The sequence below is a fragment of the Vombatus ursinus genome, unplaced genomic scaffold (assembly GCF_900497805.2).
Source record: "Vombatus ursinus unplaced genomic scaffold, bare-nosed wombat genome assembly UNPS02014799.1, whole genome shotgun sequence".
In the NCBI taxonomy this organism is placed as follows: Eukaryota; Metazoa; Chordata; class Mammalia; order Diprotodontia; family Vombatidae; genus Vombatus; species Vombatus ursinus.
The window spans coordinates 1,826,985-1,847,650 of record NW_020954577.1 but is presented as its reverse complement, the minus strand read 5'-3'; the positions used below and the strand labels follow the sequence as shown (position 1 = coordinate 1,847,650).

The window sequence follows — 20,666 nt, the reverse complement described above, 5'->3', positions numbered from 1 at the left end:
GTAGCAATGGCGACTGTGTCCAGAAGGTCCGAGGACAAAGGTGGTGCTGTGTTTCATTTCCCTTTCTCTCCAGCGACAGGTACTCTCCCAGCCTGCATGAACTCGGTTACTTCAACATCCCAACACTGTGCGACCCCGTGTCCCTGCCGTGGTTTATTTTCACCAAAGCAGCCCAAGCCCGAGAAAACATGAAAAGAAAGGATGAGTAAGTATTTGTCTTCTCCCGTGAAAGGGCATCGTCCAGCTCTTTTTAACATTTGCGACTTCCCTGGTCAGCCCCAGTGCAGGTATTGAAACCTAGAAGGGACCTCTGAGGTCATCGACAGTGGGAGGGCCCCAGGCTCCACGGAGGGGCCGGGACCCTGGGCACAGTCTGGCAGGCGGCCCCTCTGCTTCTGCTCCTTCTCGAGATTAGACGGGCCTCAAAGGAGTTAGGACCAGCCTTTGGCCCTTGGGGGCTGGCAGTGCCTTCCCTGTGCCTCCCTCAGCCCGTAAGAAGACGCCACGGTGATGTTTATGCCCATTCTGAGCTGAGGGGGCTGAGGCAGGATGGGGAGCAGGAGGAAGAGTGTTCCAAGGCATCCCATGAGGCAGGGGCTTTCCCAAAGGCTGGACGCCCTCAACCTGCTCAGGGATGTGGTGGATGGGGAAGGGGACCTTCCAGACCCTTCGCCCTGAGCTCCTTTGGAGGTCGCCTCTGCCTTCCAGTGTGTGTAGCAGGGGCTTCATCAGTGTGTACTTGAATGGGATCACACAAATGGGGAACAGCCTCACTCAAGTCAGGGGGTAAATTACTGATCACGGGGCCTATGGGGCTTCCTTACCGTGTTCTGAGTAGACGTTGCATGGCGGCACCTGGGGTCGATTCCAGGCTGTGTGACCTTCAGCGAGTCACATGCCCGTGGCGTTGTCTGCCAGCCCCAGACAGGTGCTCCTGTGATCCTTCCCACCTCACTCTCATACATTTTCCGTTGCGTTTCATTACGTTCATAACTCCTGATGACTTTCTCATTAATTTCTCAGGTTAAAGGTAATTGAAAATGAATTGATCCACGCGTCCATTAAGAAATTTTCTCTGAAGAAGCTGTACAAGGAGCCTAGCATTTCAAGCGCCCAAATGATTGCCTGCTGTGAGCGACTTCTCGAACAGTCCCTGCCATACCTGGAAGGGATGCACGTCTGTGTCTCACATTTCTATTCTGTTCTGCAAGATGGTGACCTTTGCATTCCCTGGAATTGGAAGAACTAAGGCACTGCCTTGGGAGGCGAGGTCACCAGGAGACATGACTTTAGACTTAACTTATTTAAATCTACGTTTTGATACGACAGTGTGGTCATGCCTCTTGCCAGAGGGGGACGCCTAACTGCTGCTCTGGAAGTAGGACTTCTGGTACCCGCAGGAAAGCTGTTTGTGCGTTTCCAGTTCTCACCTCCCACCTTCCGTGGTGTCCAGAATGATAGACAGGTCTAACTTAGATATATTTTTAGTAGTGGGCAAAAGCCGCTTTTAAACGAAGCGAGAGTTCTACAAAAGAAAAATGATCTATTTTTATACGCACGGCTGTTGGAGTGGGACGTTCGAGGCCCAGGAAAGGAACAGACACGTGATGAAGAAGGAGAAATGAGTTCCTGTTCCTGCAAGCACCTGGCACAGTGCCCGGACACATAGGCGCTTAATCGATGTTTATTGAAGTCCCGGTTCTCACCTTTCTTGTTAAACCCCATCCCTACGTGTTCTGTCTCTAACGGTGGACAGCTGGTATTATCCAAGAGGGGATTTCTAGGAAGCAAAAATGATTTATCCATTTTGAGTCAGAAAAAGGTTAGAATTATCAAAAATTCTGTAGCTATCATATATGATGTCCCTTTGACTTTTTTATAAGCTATTTGGGGCCAGTATATTTGTTACAGTATTACCCACTCTTGATGCTGGAGAGTTTGGTTTGTAGATTATTGCTCCTGTAATTAAGGATTTCCTGTCAATTTGTAGCAGTCTGTGATTTAGAATCGCGTTTCTGGCTGCACGTGAGTCAACTCTGGTCACCCCTGGAGGTGGCTGAAGGCCCAGATCCTCAGCCCAGGGCTGAGGTCAAGGATCCTTGCCAGGCCTTCCCAGCCCAGGCTTCCCTGGCTCTCTCCAGGTGCCAGACACTTGCCTGGTGCAGTGGCCGCTGCCTCTGGGTTCCTGCTGCTGTCACACTGTGGGGTTTGTCCCCAGGTCTCCAATGCCACGGCCCCCTCCTGAGCATCCTGGAGCGTCACCAGTGACTTCTCTTCCTAGAGCTGAGTGTTTTTAGGATGGCGTCTTCATGTATTGCGTGGCTCCTCCCTCCCTGGGGTCTTTCCCCAGAATGTTGAGAGCCAGGCCTGTTCTCCGTGGCTGTTCGCCATCCGCAGACACTCCTTGACAGGGAAGGCAGGTAATGGTCTGGCTCAGATTCCCTGGGTACCACTGGGGCATCACTGAAAATGCCTGTTTCCAGCGTGTGCTGTTAGACTGAAAACTTTGGAAGAGATTAGGTCAGATTTAAGCTAATCTGAAACCTACATTCAGAAATCGTAATCTGAACAATTCAAATAAAAATTGGAAAGTAATTCTGGATTCCAAGAAAGTATTGATTTATACGGTTAGTGTTTGTAGATGCCAACATTGTCCTTTTTACCTCTGCAGAAATCTGCTACAAAAAAACTTCTGTCTTTTAGAATGAATGTCTGCTGCCTCGGAACATTTGACCAAACCTACAGATAACCCAAAAACTGCCGTTTTATCAGTAATTTTCAGATGAAAAAACTTAGATTATTCCCCTTTGTAAGATTAACTAAAATGTAATTTCCAGTAGTATGTTTTGAACTGGATTTTGCCTCTAAGAACTGATCGTTGTTATACAATAAATATAATCTGTATTAACCATATAAATATCTTCCTTACTATTTTGTTACTAACAGACTGTTTTCTGTTCATTGAAAAGAAAAGATGTTTCTTTTATTTGACAAATGCCTTGCCGATCGGTTATTGGCCCACCCAGTAGGTACTGAGTCAGCACTAAGCTAGTTACGGGGGTGGCAGGGGAGACAAGAAAACTTGACCCTGGCCCACCATTTGTCACAGAGGAAGGATGAACACGCATGAAGACAGCAAAGGCATAACTAGGACATGGCGTCAGTGAGAGAACATGGGACCTGGGGTTACTGGCTAGGTGTCCCCGGGCACGTGGTTTGGACTTTCTGAGCCTCAGTTTCCTCGTCTATAAAACAGAGACGATGACACTAGCACCAGCTAGGGAGCCAGGGCAGGTGTGAGGAAGGGCCCCCTTAGAGCCACGTCTCCCTGTGAAGGATTCCATTTTAGTTCAGCATTTTCACATACTGACATCGACAACGGGCCCCGAGCTAGCCAGGACGAGATCCTGGCACATTCAATGAACTGGGTCCATTTCTGTTTTTTAAAAATCATCTAAGGGGCAGCGAGGTGGCGCAGTACATAGAGCTCCAGCCTTGGAGTCGGGAGGACCTGAGTTCAAATCCAGCCTCAGACACTTGATACTTACTAGCTGTGTGACCCTGGGCAAGTCACTTAACCCCGATTGCCTGGCCCCCCCCCCAAAAAAAATCATCCAAAACACCTGGGACTTTGATTCTCCTTCAAGTTCCCCGGAAAACATTCCCTAGTCGCAAGGAAGAGAAAGAGAAACAGCACCATGGCAGCCAGAACAGATCGTGAGCCCAGCAGGCAGAAGCCCTCGGCTCCCGGCTCTGTCCTGCCTTCTCTAGGCCTGAGATTTCTCCCTCTGGCTCCGGGCCTCCCCTCCCAGCAGCCTTCACTCCTGCTTGGCCTGTTGGCCCCCACAGAGGTCAGATAGGGCAGGTCAAAAGGAGAGCAGGGGGCAAGGAAGGACCCCTCATGCTCCAGGCTCTCCCACTCCAAAAATGGAGCCCATGACGCTGTTGGGGAGTCTGGCCAGGCTAGTGTTTGCTCAGAACGAAAACAAGTGTGTCGGTCGATATGATGACACGCCCGCGCTCAGGTGTGTACTTGGACACATACCCAGGCAAGTTACTGGCCTGTTTTCCAGCAGTCTGATTCCATACAAGGTGACTTTTATCCAGGTTGCCTCATTTGTCAAATAGATTTCATGTTTAAAAGACAGAAACAGTCCTGGGCCCAAGGATTCTAAAAAATTCTAAAAAGCTCAGTGGTTTCACTTTTGAAAGAGGAGGAATAGTGTAGAACAGGTATTCCTTTAAATGAGTCTTTCTCACATAGAGGCAGCCCTGGCCTAGTAGAGAGAAGGCCGGCCTTGGAATCAGGGAGAAGGCTCAAGTCCCATCTTGGACACATCTGTCTGGGGGTCTCTGGGCAAATCCCTTAGCCTTTCAGGAATAAAGCTCTGCAGAGAAAACGCTGACTTGCCCAGGGAAAGGGAGCTCCCTACAGGAATGAAATCACAGGGCCAGAGCCTATGCTATGGTGATCTACGCGGCCATGCTGTGATGGCGCCATGTTGTCTGGGAGAAAAGTCCTTCTGAAATGCTGAGGCTCAGCCTTCTCAAAATTTAAAATTCTGCTCCTTTTTCCCTGTCTTGCTAACAGAGTGGGTGGCTGGGGTCCCTTGCAGGATTAAAATCTCTCTTGTTTATCCTCTTCCAAGTAGTGAATGGAAATAAATGCCCGGCATAAGTTGGGTGCTGTTTCCATGTAAAACCAACCATAAAAGGTGTCAGTCATCACAAGTGAGACTGTAGTAATGAGATTATACCAACTGCCCAAAGGCATCCCGCATACAAGATGAAACTGAGGACCTTGTCATTCCCCACTTGCCTTGAGGGTGCTTGACTTCTCTCAACCTCTTCTCCCACCCCTTGCTTTGTCCTCACAGTGCAACAAGAAACAATCATAATACATGTACACAGGGCTTGAAAGTTCACCAAGCACTATCCTCACAAACCTTTGAAGAATGTATTGCAAGTGTGATTATCTCCATGTTACAGATGAAGAAACTGAGACTCTAAGGTGAAGACAGCAATTTTTTTTTTTAACAGGGAAAGGTTAAAGGATTCCCGTAAGTGATGAATTTCTACAACCTGATCCAAACCTAGGTCTCCTGACTCCAGATCTCCAGCCCTTTTTTATGAGCATCATGTTTATAGGTGCAAGAAAACTAGTGTACATACCTCACAAATCCCAGAAAGCACATTATCTGGTCCTGCCTTGCTCTTTACCTCCTCCTCATTTAGGAATTCAATTCATTTCAATTCAAGTCATCAAGCATTTATTAAGTGTTTGCTACGCGTAAGTAGTTTACTCTGTGTTTGCACTGTGCTCAGGTACAAAGATAAAAACTAAATAATCCATGGCCTCACATGTTCTACTGCAAAAAGCAAAGGAAAATGACTAGACAAAAAATAATGTTTCTTGAATAAGTCCAGAGCTTGACTTGTTAATGTGGTAATAGTTATGTTATAAATTCATGTATTTGGAGTGTCTGTCCATTGGAGAATAGCTGAACAAATTATGGTCTGTGAGTATTAATTGAATACTGTTATTTTATAAGTGGTGAGGAATAGATAAAATTTAAAAGTCCACAAACAGAATCAATGCAGTCAAAATTAGAATGGAATCAGGTAAATAGGGAAGATCTTTGTAGCAAATTTCTCTGATAAAGATATACAGGGAATTGATTCACATTTATAAGAATAAGAACCATTCTCCAATTGATAAGCATTTTTCAGACAAAGAAATCCAAACTATCTATCCATATTTTTAAAATCTTCTAAATAATAAGTTGATAAATGTAAATTAAAATATCTCTAAGATTCTACCTCATACCGATCAGTCTGGCAAAGTTGACAAGAAAGGAAGGAAAGAAGAAAGGGAAGAAAGAAGGAAGGAAAGAAAGAAGAAAAGATAGAAAAAAGAAAGAGAGAAAAATGACATATGCTGGAGAGGCTGTGAGGAAACAGGTGTATTGATGCAGTCGCTCTAGGTGGAGCTGTGAACTGGTCTAGCTATTCTGGAAAGAGCTATTAAACTGTGCATACCCCTTGACCCAGCTATACCACCAATGGGTCTGTACTCCAAAGAGATAAAGAAAAAGGGAAAAGACCCAAAAGTACAAAAATATTTACAGCAGCTCTTTTTGTAGTGGCAAAGAAATGGAAACTGAGGAAGCACCCATCAGTTGGAAAAAGCTGAGCAAGTTATAGAAAATGTGATGGAACCTTATTGTGCTCTAAGAAATGATGAAGAGGGGCAGCTAGGTGGCACAATGGATAAAGCACTAGCCCTGGATTCAGGAGGACCTGAGTTCAAATCCAGCCTCAGACACATAACACTTACTAGTTGTGTAACCCTGGGCAAGTCACTTAACCCCATTGCCTAGCCAAAAAAAAAAAAAAATCATGATGAAGGGAACAGTTTCAGAGAAACCTAGGAAGATTTGTACAAACTGATGCAAAGTGAGATGAGCAGAACCAGAAAAGCAATTTATGTAATAACAACATTGTAAAGACAAGTAATTTTGAAAGATTTAGGAGCACAAATCAACACAATTTACCAATCATAATTCCAATTCTCACAATGAAACATACTACCCGCCTTCTGAGGTCATTTACTCAGAGAATAGATTCTTTTTTATATAGCCAATGAGGGAATTTGTTTTGCTTTACTTTGTATGTTTGTTATAAGGGGGATTTTCCCCCAATCGGAGGGAAGAGGTGCATGTGTGAAAGGAATGTGGGAGAGAGAGAAAATAGATTTAAGTGAAATTTTTTTGAATTTCTGTAAACACTACTGTGTAATGGTTTTCACAATGGGTCAAGTTTGGCCTGGCCAAAGAATCCCTCAGGTAGGGGCCAACCTACTGACAAGCCAGTATTTAGGTTGATCCTCCACAAGCAGACTTAGTCTTGTCCCCAACTCCATATTCAAAAGTCTTTCCAGCATGAAAGCACCTGCCATCATCTGCACTAAACTGGTCCAGCTTCCCAAACCCACCATCAGCCTGCCATGCGGAGGTGGGAAAGTATTCACGCCTGATGATCGTCAGGCTTCGTAATATCCAAACACATAGGACTCAAGGGGGCTGCACCATGTTGGAAATGCCTCACACTTCCCTGATTCTGTATTTAGGGTCAGTCATTCTCTCCCCAAAATGAGACAATTGTAAAGCATTTAGCACAGTGCCTGGTACATAGTAGGAGCTTAATAAATGCTTTTTCTTTATTCCTTCCTTATTCTTATCCTGACCACATGTCACTAACTGATGTCGATATTTCTGCCATCTGCCCTCAGTACCTTGATCTGGCTTTTTAAGGTTTTTGCTACAATGTAGTTAATCTGGACCTAATTCTAGTAATTTGGATTTCTTCTGTGCGGTTACTCCTGTCCTTTATGGATTTATACAAAGCAGAAAGTCTAGTTATAAAAGAAATTATTTTAAATGATTTGTGAGAGGCAGTATGGCCCGAGGGTTAGAAAGCTAGCCTCAGAGCCAGGAAGATTCCACTGTCAAGTTCTGCCATGGACATACATGTGCCGGTTGTGTGACCTTGTGCAAGTCACCTCCCTTTGCCTCAGTTTCCTCAACTGTAAAATGAGGATAACACCACCACCTACCTCCCAGGGTTGCTGTAAGGATCAAATGAGATTATATTTGTCAAGTGTTTAGCTCAGTGCCTGGCGCACAGAAGTGCTAAATAAATGGTTTTTTTCTTCCTCTACCTCCCATCCCCATGCCAGTGAGCTCACATGTCCACGTCCTGTCCCTGTGGGAGAGTGGCTTTACAGGCAGAGCCTACTTTGTTTGAAAAAAAGACAAACTGAAGGAACCGTTTGTTCTGATTTATCAAGGTAAATGTTTTACCATCCAGGCTGGGACGCACCAAGATGATCATGTTTTAGGCCAACACGTTTGAAGGCAACATTTGTGTCCTGAAGTTTTAGCCAGATCTCTTGGATTAAAAATTAGTTGAATGGTCCTCGGGAGCTAGGTCGGGCGCTGGTGAGTGGATGTCTTGCCATATGTTGTCTGCAGTTATTCGTTCCAGGCCGTGGGGACCGGCTAACAGTCCTCCAAACAATTATGGCTCACTTGGCAGGGACGGCGACGCTCTTGGCATGACTCTCCCTTGGAGTGATTCGGCATACTTTGTATTGTCTCCTAGAAACAGGACGGGAAGAAAGGAAGGTGTCATCGAATTCTGAATAAACTTTTTACCCAGAGGAATCTATCTGTTTGCCTTACACCTACATATGTTCAAAGTGGAGTCTGCATAAACAAGGTTTTACATCTGTAAATAACCCACAGCAGTCCTAAGATGAAGGTAATAATAAAAAAATAAAATGAAATCTGTCTTGTAACCTGAACACCTCCCCCAGCTAAATCTCCCTTGATCCCTTTAATCATGTCACTCCCTTGGCTCAAAAAATTCTCTGTTGCCTGAAGCAGTGGTCTGTATACTTTTTCGATCATATTTCTTTTATTAGTAGTGAAAAAAAGCACACCCCCCAAATATGTGAATACTTACTTTTTTTAACTACTATACTAATAATTAAGTATATTATAAAACTCATGCAAAAGAGAGAAATTTCAAAAGGCTAAGATAAAGATTCAATAGTATCTGGCCCTAGAGTTAATAAGAAGCCACTGGGGTTTACTGAGTGGGAAGATGACACAGTCAGATTTGAGCTTTAGGAAAATCACTCTGGCATCTGAACGGAGGCTAGATTGGAGCGGACGGGGACTTGAGACAGAGACCAAGCAAGACATCATTGCAGCAGTCCTGGAGGGAAGAGGGATGAGTTTGGCAGATTAGATCATGTCATGAGATCTGGGACTTGTCTCAATTCATCTGTGAGTGATTGTCCCATCCCAAAGGAAAAAGGAGAGGCATTCCTCACGGGCCATTATCTGCCCGACAGGGGCATCTGCAGTAGCCACTGAGTGGCCTGGGATGGAATTTTCGCAATGGCAGCTGAAGGGTAGCAGTAGAATGCCCTGAGGGGTCAATGCCTGACTCATAAGGTCAGTACTTGCACAATAGAATGTGCAGAGGAGCAGTGTTGGAAGTCCCACTACTGGCTACTCTAGAGAGTATGGGATGTGACCCATATTCCCACCTCCCAATTAGTTAATCATATGCCTTTTGAGGTCAGGCCATAATATCCCAATGGAATCAGATCATAGCATTCCAGGCAGCCCCTGTCCCCACTTTGGAGGCCATTGGCTTGAAGCATCAGGTCTCGAGTCCTCAACCCTAAGAAGGCAGTGAGGTCCAGTAGACAGAGAATTAAGCCAGGAGTCAAAAGACCTGGGCAAGTCACAAGATGTCTCTGGGAACCAGTCTCCTCCTCTGTGAGGCAAAGGAGTTGGAGCTTTAGCAACTAAAATGTTGTGCCTTTTGAGGTTAATGATAAAATAAATGGATGTCTCATATGCACCAAAATATTTAGAGCCGCATTTTTTATAACAGCAAACAGCTGGAAACCTAGTAGACGCCCATCAGTTGAAGCACGTTGTGGTACATAAGTGTATTGGAATATCACTAGTATTTGATGAATAGAGAGAAACATGGGAAGATTTATTTAAACTCATGCAAACTAAAATAAGGAGAACCTGGAAAATTTTTCAAAATGATTACAACAATGTAAATGGAAATGATAACTATGAAATAACTGAAATTGAATGCAATTAAATTATAATGATAAAACTTGTTCCCAAGGAAGAGCTATGAGATGGAGTATTGTGAGCATGGATCCCCGCAAATAACATCAGCTTTGTGTTGTGCTGATTAGTTTGGCTGAACTATTTCTTTCTCTTTTTTCTTAATTAGAAAAAATGGCTCTCTGGGAGAGAAAACTGGAAGGGATATATCAGAAAATGTAAGTGGTGTAAAGACAAAGAACAGTGAAACTTTAGAAAGAAAAGATTAAAATATCTAATTCATTCTATGTTTCTAAGGTTTTCTATAATTTGAATCCATCATAACAACTACATATCTAGACCCAAGAAAGTTGAAAGAACACTCTGATTTACAGTCAGAAGACCTGGGTTCAAATCCCAACTCTTGATACTTACCTTATGTAAGTTGTTTGATTTCTCCAGATCTAAGCTTCCTCCTCTGTAAAGGAAATAGGGTGGGCTGAAATGTGGTCCCTTCCAGCATTAAAAACCCTCCTGTCCCCATCTGTCATTCTAGCCTGCTTCCCCCACCCTCGTGAATACCATGATCATTCCTGGGTCTGAGTCTTTGCCAATATAACTGCTTGGAATGACCTTCCTTCTATCCATCTATCTAAATCCTTCCCATGCCCCCATCTCCTACATAGTGGTCCTAGACTATCCCAACCCCCTTTCTCATCTTTCTTCTCTGACGTGTTCAATCCATTATCTATACCCCCTATTCTTGCACTGGTTGAGACTCTCCTGTTAGATTCCTCTCATTTTTCTGTGTGTTTAAATAGTGTCTCCAGATAAATCGATGCCTCCTCTAGGGTAAGGATCAGAGCTTATATTTCTTTTCTCTATCAGCATCCAATCCCATAGTGACCACGCCAGAGCTATTGATAAACGTCTGTCCAGTTGAATTACAGGATGGGGGCAAATGTGTTTGAGACTTGCCTCCCAGTAAGAAACCATCAGAGGCAAGTGGCCCTGGGCAGAATTCCCCTGGAGGGGTATAGTTTCCTGGGACTCCAGACCCTTTGCTCAATTGTCATCTAAATGGTCATTTTGGAGTCTTCTTTTATAGACGATGCTATTTCCCATACCAATTCAGTAGAATATCCATCAATTGATAACCTTTTAAGAGTGTAGTAATTTGGCAGATAGAACATACAGCAGATAGTATGCTGGACTGGATTTGGAATCAGGAAGATGAGTTCAAATCCAGCCTCTGATACTAATCAACTGTGTTAATCTGGGCGAGTCACTTAACCTCTGCCTCAGTTTCTTCATCTATGAAATGGGGATTATAATAGCTCTGACTTCCCAGAGTTAGTGAGGATAGAATGAGATAATATTTTTGAAACTCTTTGCAAACCTTAATGTGTGAATTCAGTCATTTTTCAGTCATGTCCAACTCTTTGTGACCCAATTTAGGGTTTTCTTGGCAGAGACACTGGAGTGGTTTACCATTTCCTTCTCCAGGTCATTTTACAGATGAGGAAACTGAGGCAAACAGGGTTAAGTGACTTGCCCAGGATCACACATACAGTAAGTATCTGAGACTAGATTTGAATTCAGAAAGATGAGTCTTCCTGACTCCAGGCTCAGAGCTCTATCCACTGTGCCACCTAGCACCCTATTTTCAAAACATGAAGTGCTATGTAAATTTCTAAATATTATTATTAATTGGGAGTGAAGGTTAGTTGATCAGAAATGCTTGATGTATCTACACATTATAAGGAACATGAAACTTGAGTGACCCAGACCCTAAGTGATGTGATTGAAGAATGAACAAAGTATGAAACTAGTAGTAGGCCGAATGCCCCCTTGTAAAGGGTTGATTTGCCCCTTTCAGACTTGGACCTACCAACCTACAGAAATGTTCACAGCAATTCTTCACTCCTTTTAGATGTGAGAGGAAAGTCCCTCCATCAATTGGTTGGAGTGATAGGGCGACCCCTGGTGGTTTTAAAAAGCAGAAACAAGCTGATTCTCTTCTCAGAGATTATTTTAAACATGGTGTTTATTGTGTTTGAATTATTCTTATTGATAGATTATGCGTTTATAATAAAAAATTTCCAAGCAGTAAGGGGGGAAATCTTTGGAAGTAAATGTGGGCAGTTGTATGGAATAGTGTCAGCAGTGAATGCTCCTTTTTCAATTAGTCATTATATAATATTAGCGGATTTCTTTCTTTAAGTGGATTCCCTAGAACCTGTCAGTAGGGTGGAAACGGATGAGAAAATTTAAAGAGAAAGAAAGAGAGAGCAAGGCAGAGATACAGAGACAGAAAAACAGATGGAGAGACAGAGAGACGGAGACAGACAGAGACAAAGACAGAGAGAGATACAGAAAGACAGGCAAAACAGAGAAAGCTAGAGACAGAGAAGCAGAGATAGAGACAGAGACAGATAGATGGAGACAAAAACAGAAAGAAACAAAGACAGAGAAACTTGCTGAAAGCATGAGGTATAAAGAAATATGAGACTGAAGATTGAACTAGAAAAACAAAATGTTTCCATTCTGTTTCCTTAATATATTTTACACGCTCGATTCATCTGCCAATTAAGGGATGACACCTCTCTCCCATTTTCTTGACAAATGCCCTGTGAATGTGAATGTGAATGTAGCGTGAAGTATTTCTCTCTTCTATCCAGTTGCTCATATAAACACGGCCCCGTGTTGCCAGGACTTCAACAAAATCGCATATTTGACATGAAGCAAAGCAGCTCTTTCCATAAGCCTGGATAAACTGACTGTACTTTTCCTTCTCAGTCCCTTTTGCTTTTGGCAGAGTCCATGTCAACGGGGAGGGGGAGGGGGAGGGTGGCCAAGGAGGCTCCCTTCAGCTGATGTCTAAAGCTAGAGGGCACAGCCTCTCCAGAACATTGGACTTGGAGTCAAGAAACCTCTACGAGCCTCGGTTTCCTCATCTGTAAGACAGGGAAAGGGATAATTCTTCTGCTACCTGCCTTACCAAGTTCTAATGAGGAAAAATCTTTGAAAAGTTATATGTGAATGTGAAACATTATTTTCCCCACTATTGCCCCATTACACAAAGCACTGTGGTAGGTGCTAAGGATGCAAATACAAAATGAAAGGCAAAGTCCCCTCCTTCAAGGAGCTTAGACTGAAGTAATTCCTTCTCAATGCCACCATCAGATTGAAAAAATAACAATTAGATGCTTGAAATTAGGAAAAACCTGCCTCAGAATCTTCCCAGCTGCTTGTAACCTTGGCCAAATCACTTACCCTCTCTCAGTCTCAGTTTCCTCATCTGCAAAATAGAGACAATGATAGCACCTACCTCCCAGGGTAGTGAGGATCAAATAAGTTAATTTATGTAGAGAACTTTGAAAAATAAATGCTACTGTTATTATTATGTATTGTTCCCCTGCAGAATTCCAGATTTAGAGCTGGAAGGAAATAGGAGGTCATCTAGTCAAATCCTCCTATTTTACAGATGAACAAACTGAGCCCCAGGCAGGGGCAGCAACTTGTTCCAGATCAGACAGGTCGGATGGTAGGGCTGAGGTTGGAGCCCAGACTGGTTTGGTTCCACTGTGCCTAATGCCTCTCACCCTCCCACAAGACGAAGACAAGCTGACCCCATCAATCTCTGTCCTATGTGCCTGACACGCCCTCCATGTGCCACTCTAATTTGCTTGAAAGGTGACTTTAAGCAAACTTGTTAAAAAAAAAAAACAGAAAGGACACGTGTATCGACAAAAAAAGATGCTTCTCCAAACAAGGAATTCATTGACAGTTTGGGGAAAAAAATGTTCCTCTACGGCATGAGGGTGAGTAAATACCATGCAAAGGTCAACGGGAAGTTAAAAGTCACAATACCCCAAGAACCGCCAGCCTATGTTTACTTGGGTTCCTGTTAATTTTAGAACATCACATCACTGGCCTTTCCCTCAGGAAAGAATCATTTCACTGTGTGTTTATTGAGCCTCTACTACTCGCCGAGCTCCGAGTTGGGCACCATAGAAGACAGAGAAGAAATAGGAGACACAGCCCAAGGTGGCACAGTGTACGGTGCCCTAGATTTTGAGGCAAAGGACCTGAATTCAAATCTAGCTTTGCCACTTCTACTTATGTGATCTTGGGCAAATTCCTTAATGTCTCTGTGCCTCAGTTTCCTCATCTGTAAAATGAGGGGGTAAGACTAGATCTACACCCCAGCTCTGGAGTATAGGTCTAGTTTAGACCAAAGATTCCATGAAACTCATAGCCAATTCAATATCTAAGGATAGAGGCCATTAGGAGTCAAAAAGAGTGGTCAGGTCAGGAAATGCTGCTCCAGGGTGACCAGAACAGCTGCACCAGCCACTGCAGAAGAGGCGGGCTTGGTAGGGTAGTGTCCACAGCAGTAATCACAGCAGCAACAATTCACGTTTCTACAGCTTACCGGACACTGCTCACACCCCTGGAGGCTTGCTCACAGCCCGCGCACCCTCAGCTCTGGATTCCGAGGCTCACTGGGATCAGCGTGAGACAGGATTATAAAGTCACTTCTTTGGCTCCAGCCCCCACAAGCTGCCATCTTGGGACAGAGGCTCTTGATTCAATTCAAACCTGGGTCCCACAAAGAGTATCTTGTCTTTTCCAAGAAGAGAAGGGATTGTGAGTTGGGACCCCATTTGTCCACATTTCTTTATGGGTCACTCAGGGGAGCTGGGATATGAGGAAAGAAATTACCACTGATGAGAGTCAGGCTTAAATCGGACTGGTTTGCCTAGAGTTCAGCTAAGAGATGATCCCTGCAACCTCTCTACCTTATCCTACACCCTCAAAACCACATGGTAGTGTTATAATCAGCCCCAAATCCTATTTATTCTTCAGATAATTGATCTGAAGCTGGAAGGGACTCAGATCACCAGGATTTTAGAATCTGAAGGGACCTTGTGGGCATCTACTCCAGCCCCACCTGCCAAAGAACCCCTCCCCCCACTTTCCTGACTTGTCTTCCAGTTTGTACTTAAAGACTTCCCAGGCAGGAGGAGACTCCAGCAGGTAGCTGGAAGCAGCATCTCCTCACACATGATTTCCTGCCACAAACTCCCCAGGCCTCACAGCACCTGCGCGCTGCTGCAGGGGAGCTCCAGGGAGGTCAGGAGGAGTAACCCAGTGTCTGCCCGGCTGGTTTCTAGGTGGTCAGGGATCCATCGGGCAAAGGGCACCTTACCTGAAGGAGCACCCCTGAGGGAAACCGTAAAGCCACCCAAATGGAATCCTGAAAAGAGAGGGCAGCACACCCACACAGAACTGGGGAGTCCTAGTGAGGGAGCAGATTTCTGGGGACTCCAGAGCCCCGTGGCTAGGCGCTCCTCTGACAGGAAGTGTGGTATAGTGGCTAGGGCATTGGATTTGGGGTTAGGAAAACCTGGCTTCAAACCCTGCCTCAGACACTTATACCCCTGCTAATATAACCAGTGTAGACCCATGAGGGAGTTTTAACAAAATCAGGAAAAAACAATTCATTAACCCAGGGCTCCTCACCTCCCTCGGTCTAATGGAGTCTCCAAATTTCTTCAGGGCTAACCGTAATGTTCAGTCATGTCCAGCTGTTTATGACCCTATGGACCATACTGTTTTCTTGGCAAAGATACTAGAGTGGTTTGCCATTTCCTTCTCCAGCTCATTTTACAGATGAGGAAACTGAGGCAAACAGGGTGAAGTGACTTGCCCAGAGTGACACAGATAGTGAGTGTCTGAGGCTGGATTTGAACTCATGTCTTCTTGACTCTAGGCCCAGCACTCTATCCACTGAGCCATCTAGCCACCTCAACGCCAAACCTAGGCTTTTCAAATTAACTCCCAGTTGCTAGTGTCCTGCACCTCAAAATCATTTTGGATTTGCACCGTATTTCCTGAAAGAAAACCCCTTGAGGGGAGGGACTATTTAATTGTTTTGTCTTTGTAGCCCCCGAACCTAGCACAATCACTTGTATACAGTAGGTAATTAATAAATGCCTGTACACCTCACCTTTTCCATCTTGGAATCTCTCCTAGTACTTTAGACCTCTCCTTTGCAGGCAAACATGCTAGGGAACAGAAGACAATGCTTGAGCCTTTGCTCCCCTGGTTAGTACCTTGTTAGCCACCTGAAGGTGGAGACTGTGTCTGATTTCATCACTGTAATAATAACAATAATATTAATATAGTCCTTTAGATTTGTGAAATGTTTTACAAACATCTCATCTGAGCCTCATAACAACCCTGGGATAAAAGTGCTATCAAAAGTCCCATTTACAGATGAGGAAACTGAGACCTCAGTCTCAGAGAGAGGTCAAGTAACTTGCTTAGGGTCACACAACTAGTAAGTATCTGAGGCAGGATTTGAACTCGGTCTCCCTGGCTCCAGGTCCAGCGCTCCATCCACTGTCCCACCTAGCGCCTATGGGGTATCAACAGTGCTTTGGTTATAAATGTTTGTTAAATCGCATCTTACCACCTTTTATGCAATGTGACCTTTTAGGAGGGACAACATCCCTTCCTATGAGCCTGCCCTCCAACATTTCAAGGGGACAGCCTGTGGGCCAAAAGGGGGAAAAGAGATTTAAATGTCAGATGACAAAGGGAGAGAAGGTGTTTTAGAGAATGTAACCTCAGGAAGCTAAAGGGCCTTGGCTGGGGGAAAGAGAAGTTTGAAAGGCAGTGGAGTGGGGGGGGGGGGGGGTTGAGCTCCAGATCACCTCTGGATTGGCAGGTACCGAGCAGCTTCAGAACCATGCCTCTTGGTAAAAAGGGCAGTGGACAGCAGCTTCAGAGTAAGGCATGAGTTTTCACACATAGTCCGAGTGTCGATTTCTCCTTGACTGTATTTATTTGTTGTAAGAGAAGTTTTTATGAGGTGGGGAGAGGCTGTAGGAAGTAACAGTGATGTTGAAAAAGTAAAATATTTTAAAACCAAAGATAAAGGGTTACAGCAGAGAGAGCAGTGAATTTGGAGTCCAAGAACCGAGATTCAAATCCTGACTATGTCCCTTTCTGACTGATGTTGGGCAAGTGACTTCACTTGTCTGGATCTCAGCTCCCTCGTGTGTAAAATGAGAAATCAGAGGGTTGGGCTAGATGCCTCTGATGCCCCTTCTAGCACTAAATCTGTTATTTTTATCCTAACAGGGCCTCAAAAAGAAAGAAATTAGGCCCATTTTGGCAAAGTTTCAAAAGCAAATGGGAGGACTTTGAGTCCTCTCTTGGGCCATCACCAAAAGTGTTTTCACAGAAACCTTAGACCTGAGCTAAATAGCATCCTCTGACCCGGCCCAAAGCCAGAGAGGCGGTGGGTACGATGTTAGCACAGAGCCCCCCTTAAGTGCCTTAGCTAGAAAAACATCGGGGAAAACGTTCTTTCCTCAAGTTTCCAGGGCGGCTTGTTTTGAACAGATTAGGCTGAGAGCTCTGTGTTTACCTAAGAAATTCCAGAATTACGAGGCAAACACTATTTCCCTCCCTGAACCTCATCTTCCAAGTTTTCCATTTTATTCCGAGGAAAGAATTTTCGGAATCAGTCTTTTGCTAACACTGTAACCCCATACAGATCCACCATGTTTCACAATCCCATCCAAGGTCCTGCGGGAAGTTCTCCCCTTTGTCCCCCTCCCCCCAATCTCCTTTTTGTCAATTGTACTTGGCTCAGTTTCACCCTGGATCAGGAAGCCTCACTCGGCACATGGGGCACACAGGCCCCCCACAATTTCCTCAGGTGGTCTGGAAAAGGGTCTTAGAGGCAAGATTAAGGTATGTCCAAAACACTTAAGTCACTTTCACCAAAAGATTACAAGACTGATAGGCCTGTGGAAAGAACACTGGATTGGGGGCCAGAGGCCTCTATCTGTTATCATTCAGTCGTGTCTGACTCTTCATGACCCCATTTGGGGTTCTCTTGGCAGAGATACTGGAGTGGTTTGCCATTTCCTTCTCCAGCTCATTTTACAGATGAGGAAACTGAGGCAAACAGAGTTCAGTGACTTGCCCAGGGTCACACACCTATATGTGTGACCAGATATGAACTCGGGAAGAGGAGTCTTCCTGACTCCAGAAACCCCAGAGCCCTATGCAACATGGCATCACCTAGCTGCCCATTGGCGAAATGACCTTGGACAAATCACTTTAGCTCCCAACAAACTAATCTGTGAGACATTCATCATTCAGAAGGGGGAAAGGAAGGAAATTCTAAAGCTGGGAGTTTTAAGTTTTCCTCTCTATTCCAGGGGGCGGCTAGGTGTCAGAGCCAATAGAGTGCAGGGCCTGAAGTCAGGAAGACTCATCTTCCTGAGTTCAAATCTAGCCTCAGACACTTATTGGCTGTGTAACCCTGGGTAAGTCACTTAACACTGTTTGCCTCAGTTTCTTCATCTGCAAAATGACCTGGAGAAATAAATGGCAAATCACTCTGGTATCTCTGCCAAGAAAACCCCAATGGGGTCATGAAGAAATAAGGAGTTCCAATTAGTCAATACTTACAGAAATTAATTCAGACTGTTCATTGGAAGGTCAAATACTAAAGCTGAAGCTTAAATACTTTGGCCACATCATGAGAAGATGGGCCTCATTGGAAAAGAACCTGGGAAAGATAGAAGGCAGAAGGACAAAGGGATGGCAGAGGATGAGATGGATAGATAGTGTGATAGAAATAATGAACATGAACTTTCAGAGAGAGTGGAGAATAGAAGGGCCTGGTGTGGAGATGGTCTGTGGGATCACAAAGACTAACACAGGACTAAACAACATTCACTCTCTTCCAGCCATCACCATCACTGCCAGGAATGGGGAGATAGCTGGGGAGTTAAATGAATGAAATCACAGACTCTCTAAATATGGCTTAGCTCAATATTGTGCCTCGGTGGTCCCATTTGCTGCAAATTTGTACTTGTCTGCAGGAGCTTTATTTATTAACAAAGGTCCTGACTTCATAAAACCTGGTGCATAGGAAGTGCTTAACAAATGCTAGGTGACTGTCTCCCTAGCTGGTAAATTCCTCCTGTTTCTTGGGATCCCCACCCCCAACCTTTGTCTTTCTGTGGGGCACTTATCTCAGAGATGAGATAAACCTTCTGGAGGTCAGAGTAGCCTGCAGTGAAGGGTCAATGATTTTAAAGGGCTACAGTAGAGCCCGTCTGGGAAGTGCTAGCCTGGGATGAGGGGCACTTCAATGAATATCTGGCCGTGGCTACCAGAGGCCTCCCTCAGTCCCTTTGTCCCCAGGTTTGCCGTGAGGGTATTTCTCGGGGGTTATCAGTCTCCTCAACAGCGGAACTGGAATCCAATGCTTTCATTCCACCACCCTACCCTTCACATCCCTGAGGAACAATTCTGCTACCAACATCAATCCATTTTGGAACAGGCAGTTTTATTCTCACAGAGAGAGGGAAATGTTAACAACAAAGAATCATAGGGGCAGGATAAAGAACCGGCCCTGAAGTCAGGAGGACCTGAGTTCAAATCAGGCCTCAGACCAAACACTTGACACTAGCTGTGTGACCCTGGGCAAGTCACTTATCCCCAATTGCCTAAAAAAAAAAAAAAAAAAAACACAATAAAGAATCATAGATTCATTGCAATCACTTGAGAGACTAGTATTCCAGCTCCATTGGGAGCCCCACAGGGGCTGCTTCTAAATCATTTCACCTCTATTGGTGCCAAATGGGCTCTTCCCTTCTCATCTTCTCTCTCTTCTTGCGTGACTCTTTCCCTCTTGGCCAATCTGTCACAACTGCTTTGGTAGCTGATACCGCACTGCTCTGGTGCCCAGAGAGAGGAACACACCAGCTGACTGGAGATTTCACAAGGCCCTGGTTGAAGGGAAAGAAGACAGAGGCATGAGGTTGTCCCATCCAGAGCATCAGCTTATGGCTTACAGCCTTCCCCAGCCACCCTCCAGACCTCAGTCATCCTCAGACCGCTAGAAGAAGGGGTCGGAGAGGAGGGGCATGTCTCTTTAGTATATCCTTGGAATTCCAGCTCATGCATGGAATGTTGTATGGAAGGAGAGAAGGTTAGCATTCCCCTAGATGAAGATAGAAGAGGTCCGAGTGGCCTTCACAACACACATACAGTTAGGTATTGCCATTGTGGGTAGAGAGCTCAAGTAACTCCATTTTGTCTGCAATCCCTCTGTCTTGCCCCCGGCACTGTTTGGATTGCAGGCCCAATCCCCCTCCCTAGCTCCCACACCAACCACACACCACCACCACCCTTACTGCTGAAACAGCCTTCCTGGTTACTAGCCCCGACAAAGGCCCTGTCAGGTCAAAGGATGCTACCTCCTCTATCCCTATCCTACAATGAGGCCCCCAGAAACAGGCCTTGTCCAATCCTAAGGTACCACATACCCAATTCACCTCCTGCCTTAATGGCAGCCAAAAGGACAACTTGTCCTTTTGTTCCGTGACGGAGTCTAGCTGTATTAGTGGGGCCGCTGGCAAATGCAATAACCCTTCACTGGTTCCTTTATTTACGGTGTTTATGGTATCGGGTTTGGGTATGGTTTTGAGGTTTAGGTTCTGATTCTGCTGTGTGGTGGCCCCAACACCACACATCTACTCTGTATCAGCTAACCACGTTTTTCTAGACCCTAACAATATGTTGTTTACAAGGGACATCCCTGAAACAGAAAGACACACACTGAGTAAAAATAAGGAGCTAGAACAGAATCTATTATGCTACAACGGAAGTATAAGAAAAAAAAGGTAGGAGTAGTAATCATGACAAAGTAAACACAAAAATAGTGCTAATTAAAAGGGATCACGAGGGAAACTACATTTTGCTAAAAGGTGCTGTAGAAAATGAAGCGCTCTCAATACTGAACACCCATGCACCAGATGGCACAGTTTCCAAATTCTTGAAGGAAAAGTCAAATGAATGACAGGAGGAAATTGACAATAAAACCAAACTAGTGTGGGACTTCAATTTACCCCTCCTCAGACTTAGGTTAAATCTAACCGTAAGCTAAATAAGAAAGAGGTTAAAAAAATTAACAGAATTTTCTGA

At 44.7% G+C, this 20,666-nt stretch overlaps 1 protein-coding gene and 1 non-coding gene across 5 annotated transcripts in view; both read left to right on the top strand.

Annotated features, from left to right (window-relative positions):
* LOC114050710 (T-cell activation inhibitor, mitochondrial-like) overlaps window positions 1–2,875 on the top strand; it is a 38,344-nt gene extending 35,469 nt beyond the window's left edge. For 3 of the 4 annotated variants that reach the window (XM_027872582.1, XM_027872579.1, XM_027872580.1), the window contains exons 10-11: window positions 74–205; window positions 1,024–2,875. In XM_027872582.1, the coding sequence (XP_027728383.1) occupies window positions 74–205; window positions 1,024–1,249 (358 nt within the window). In that variant the 3' untranslated portion in view covers window positions 1,250–2,875. The remainder of the gene's footprint in view (window positions 1–73; window positions 206–1,023) is intronic. The other variant, XM_027872581.1, reaches the window with a different exon arrangement.
* Window positions 2,876–19,649: 16,774 nt separating this feature from the next.
* On the top strand, window positions 19,650–19,779 carry LOC114050720. Its single transcript, XR_003570067.1, has one exon. It is a non-coding gene; the product is annotated as a U6atac minor spliceosomal RNA (small nuclear RNA).
* Window positions 19,780–20,666: the final 887 nt, after the last annotated feature.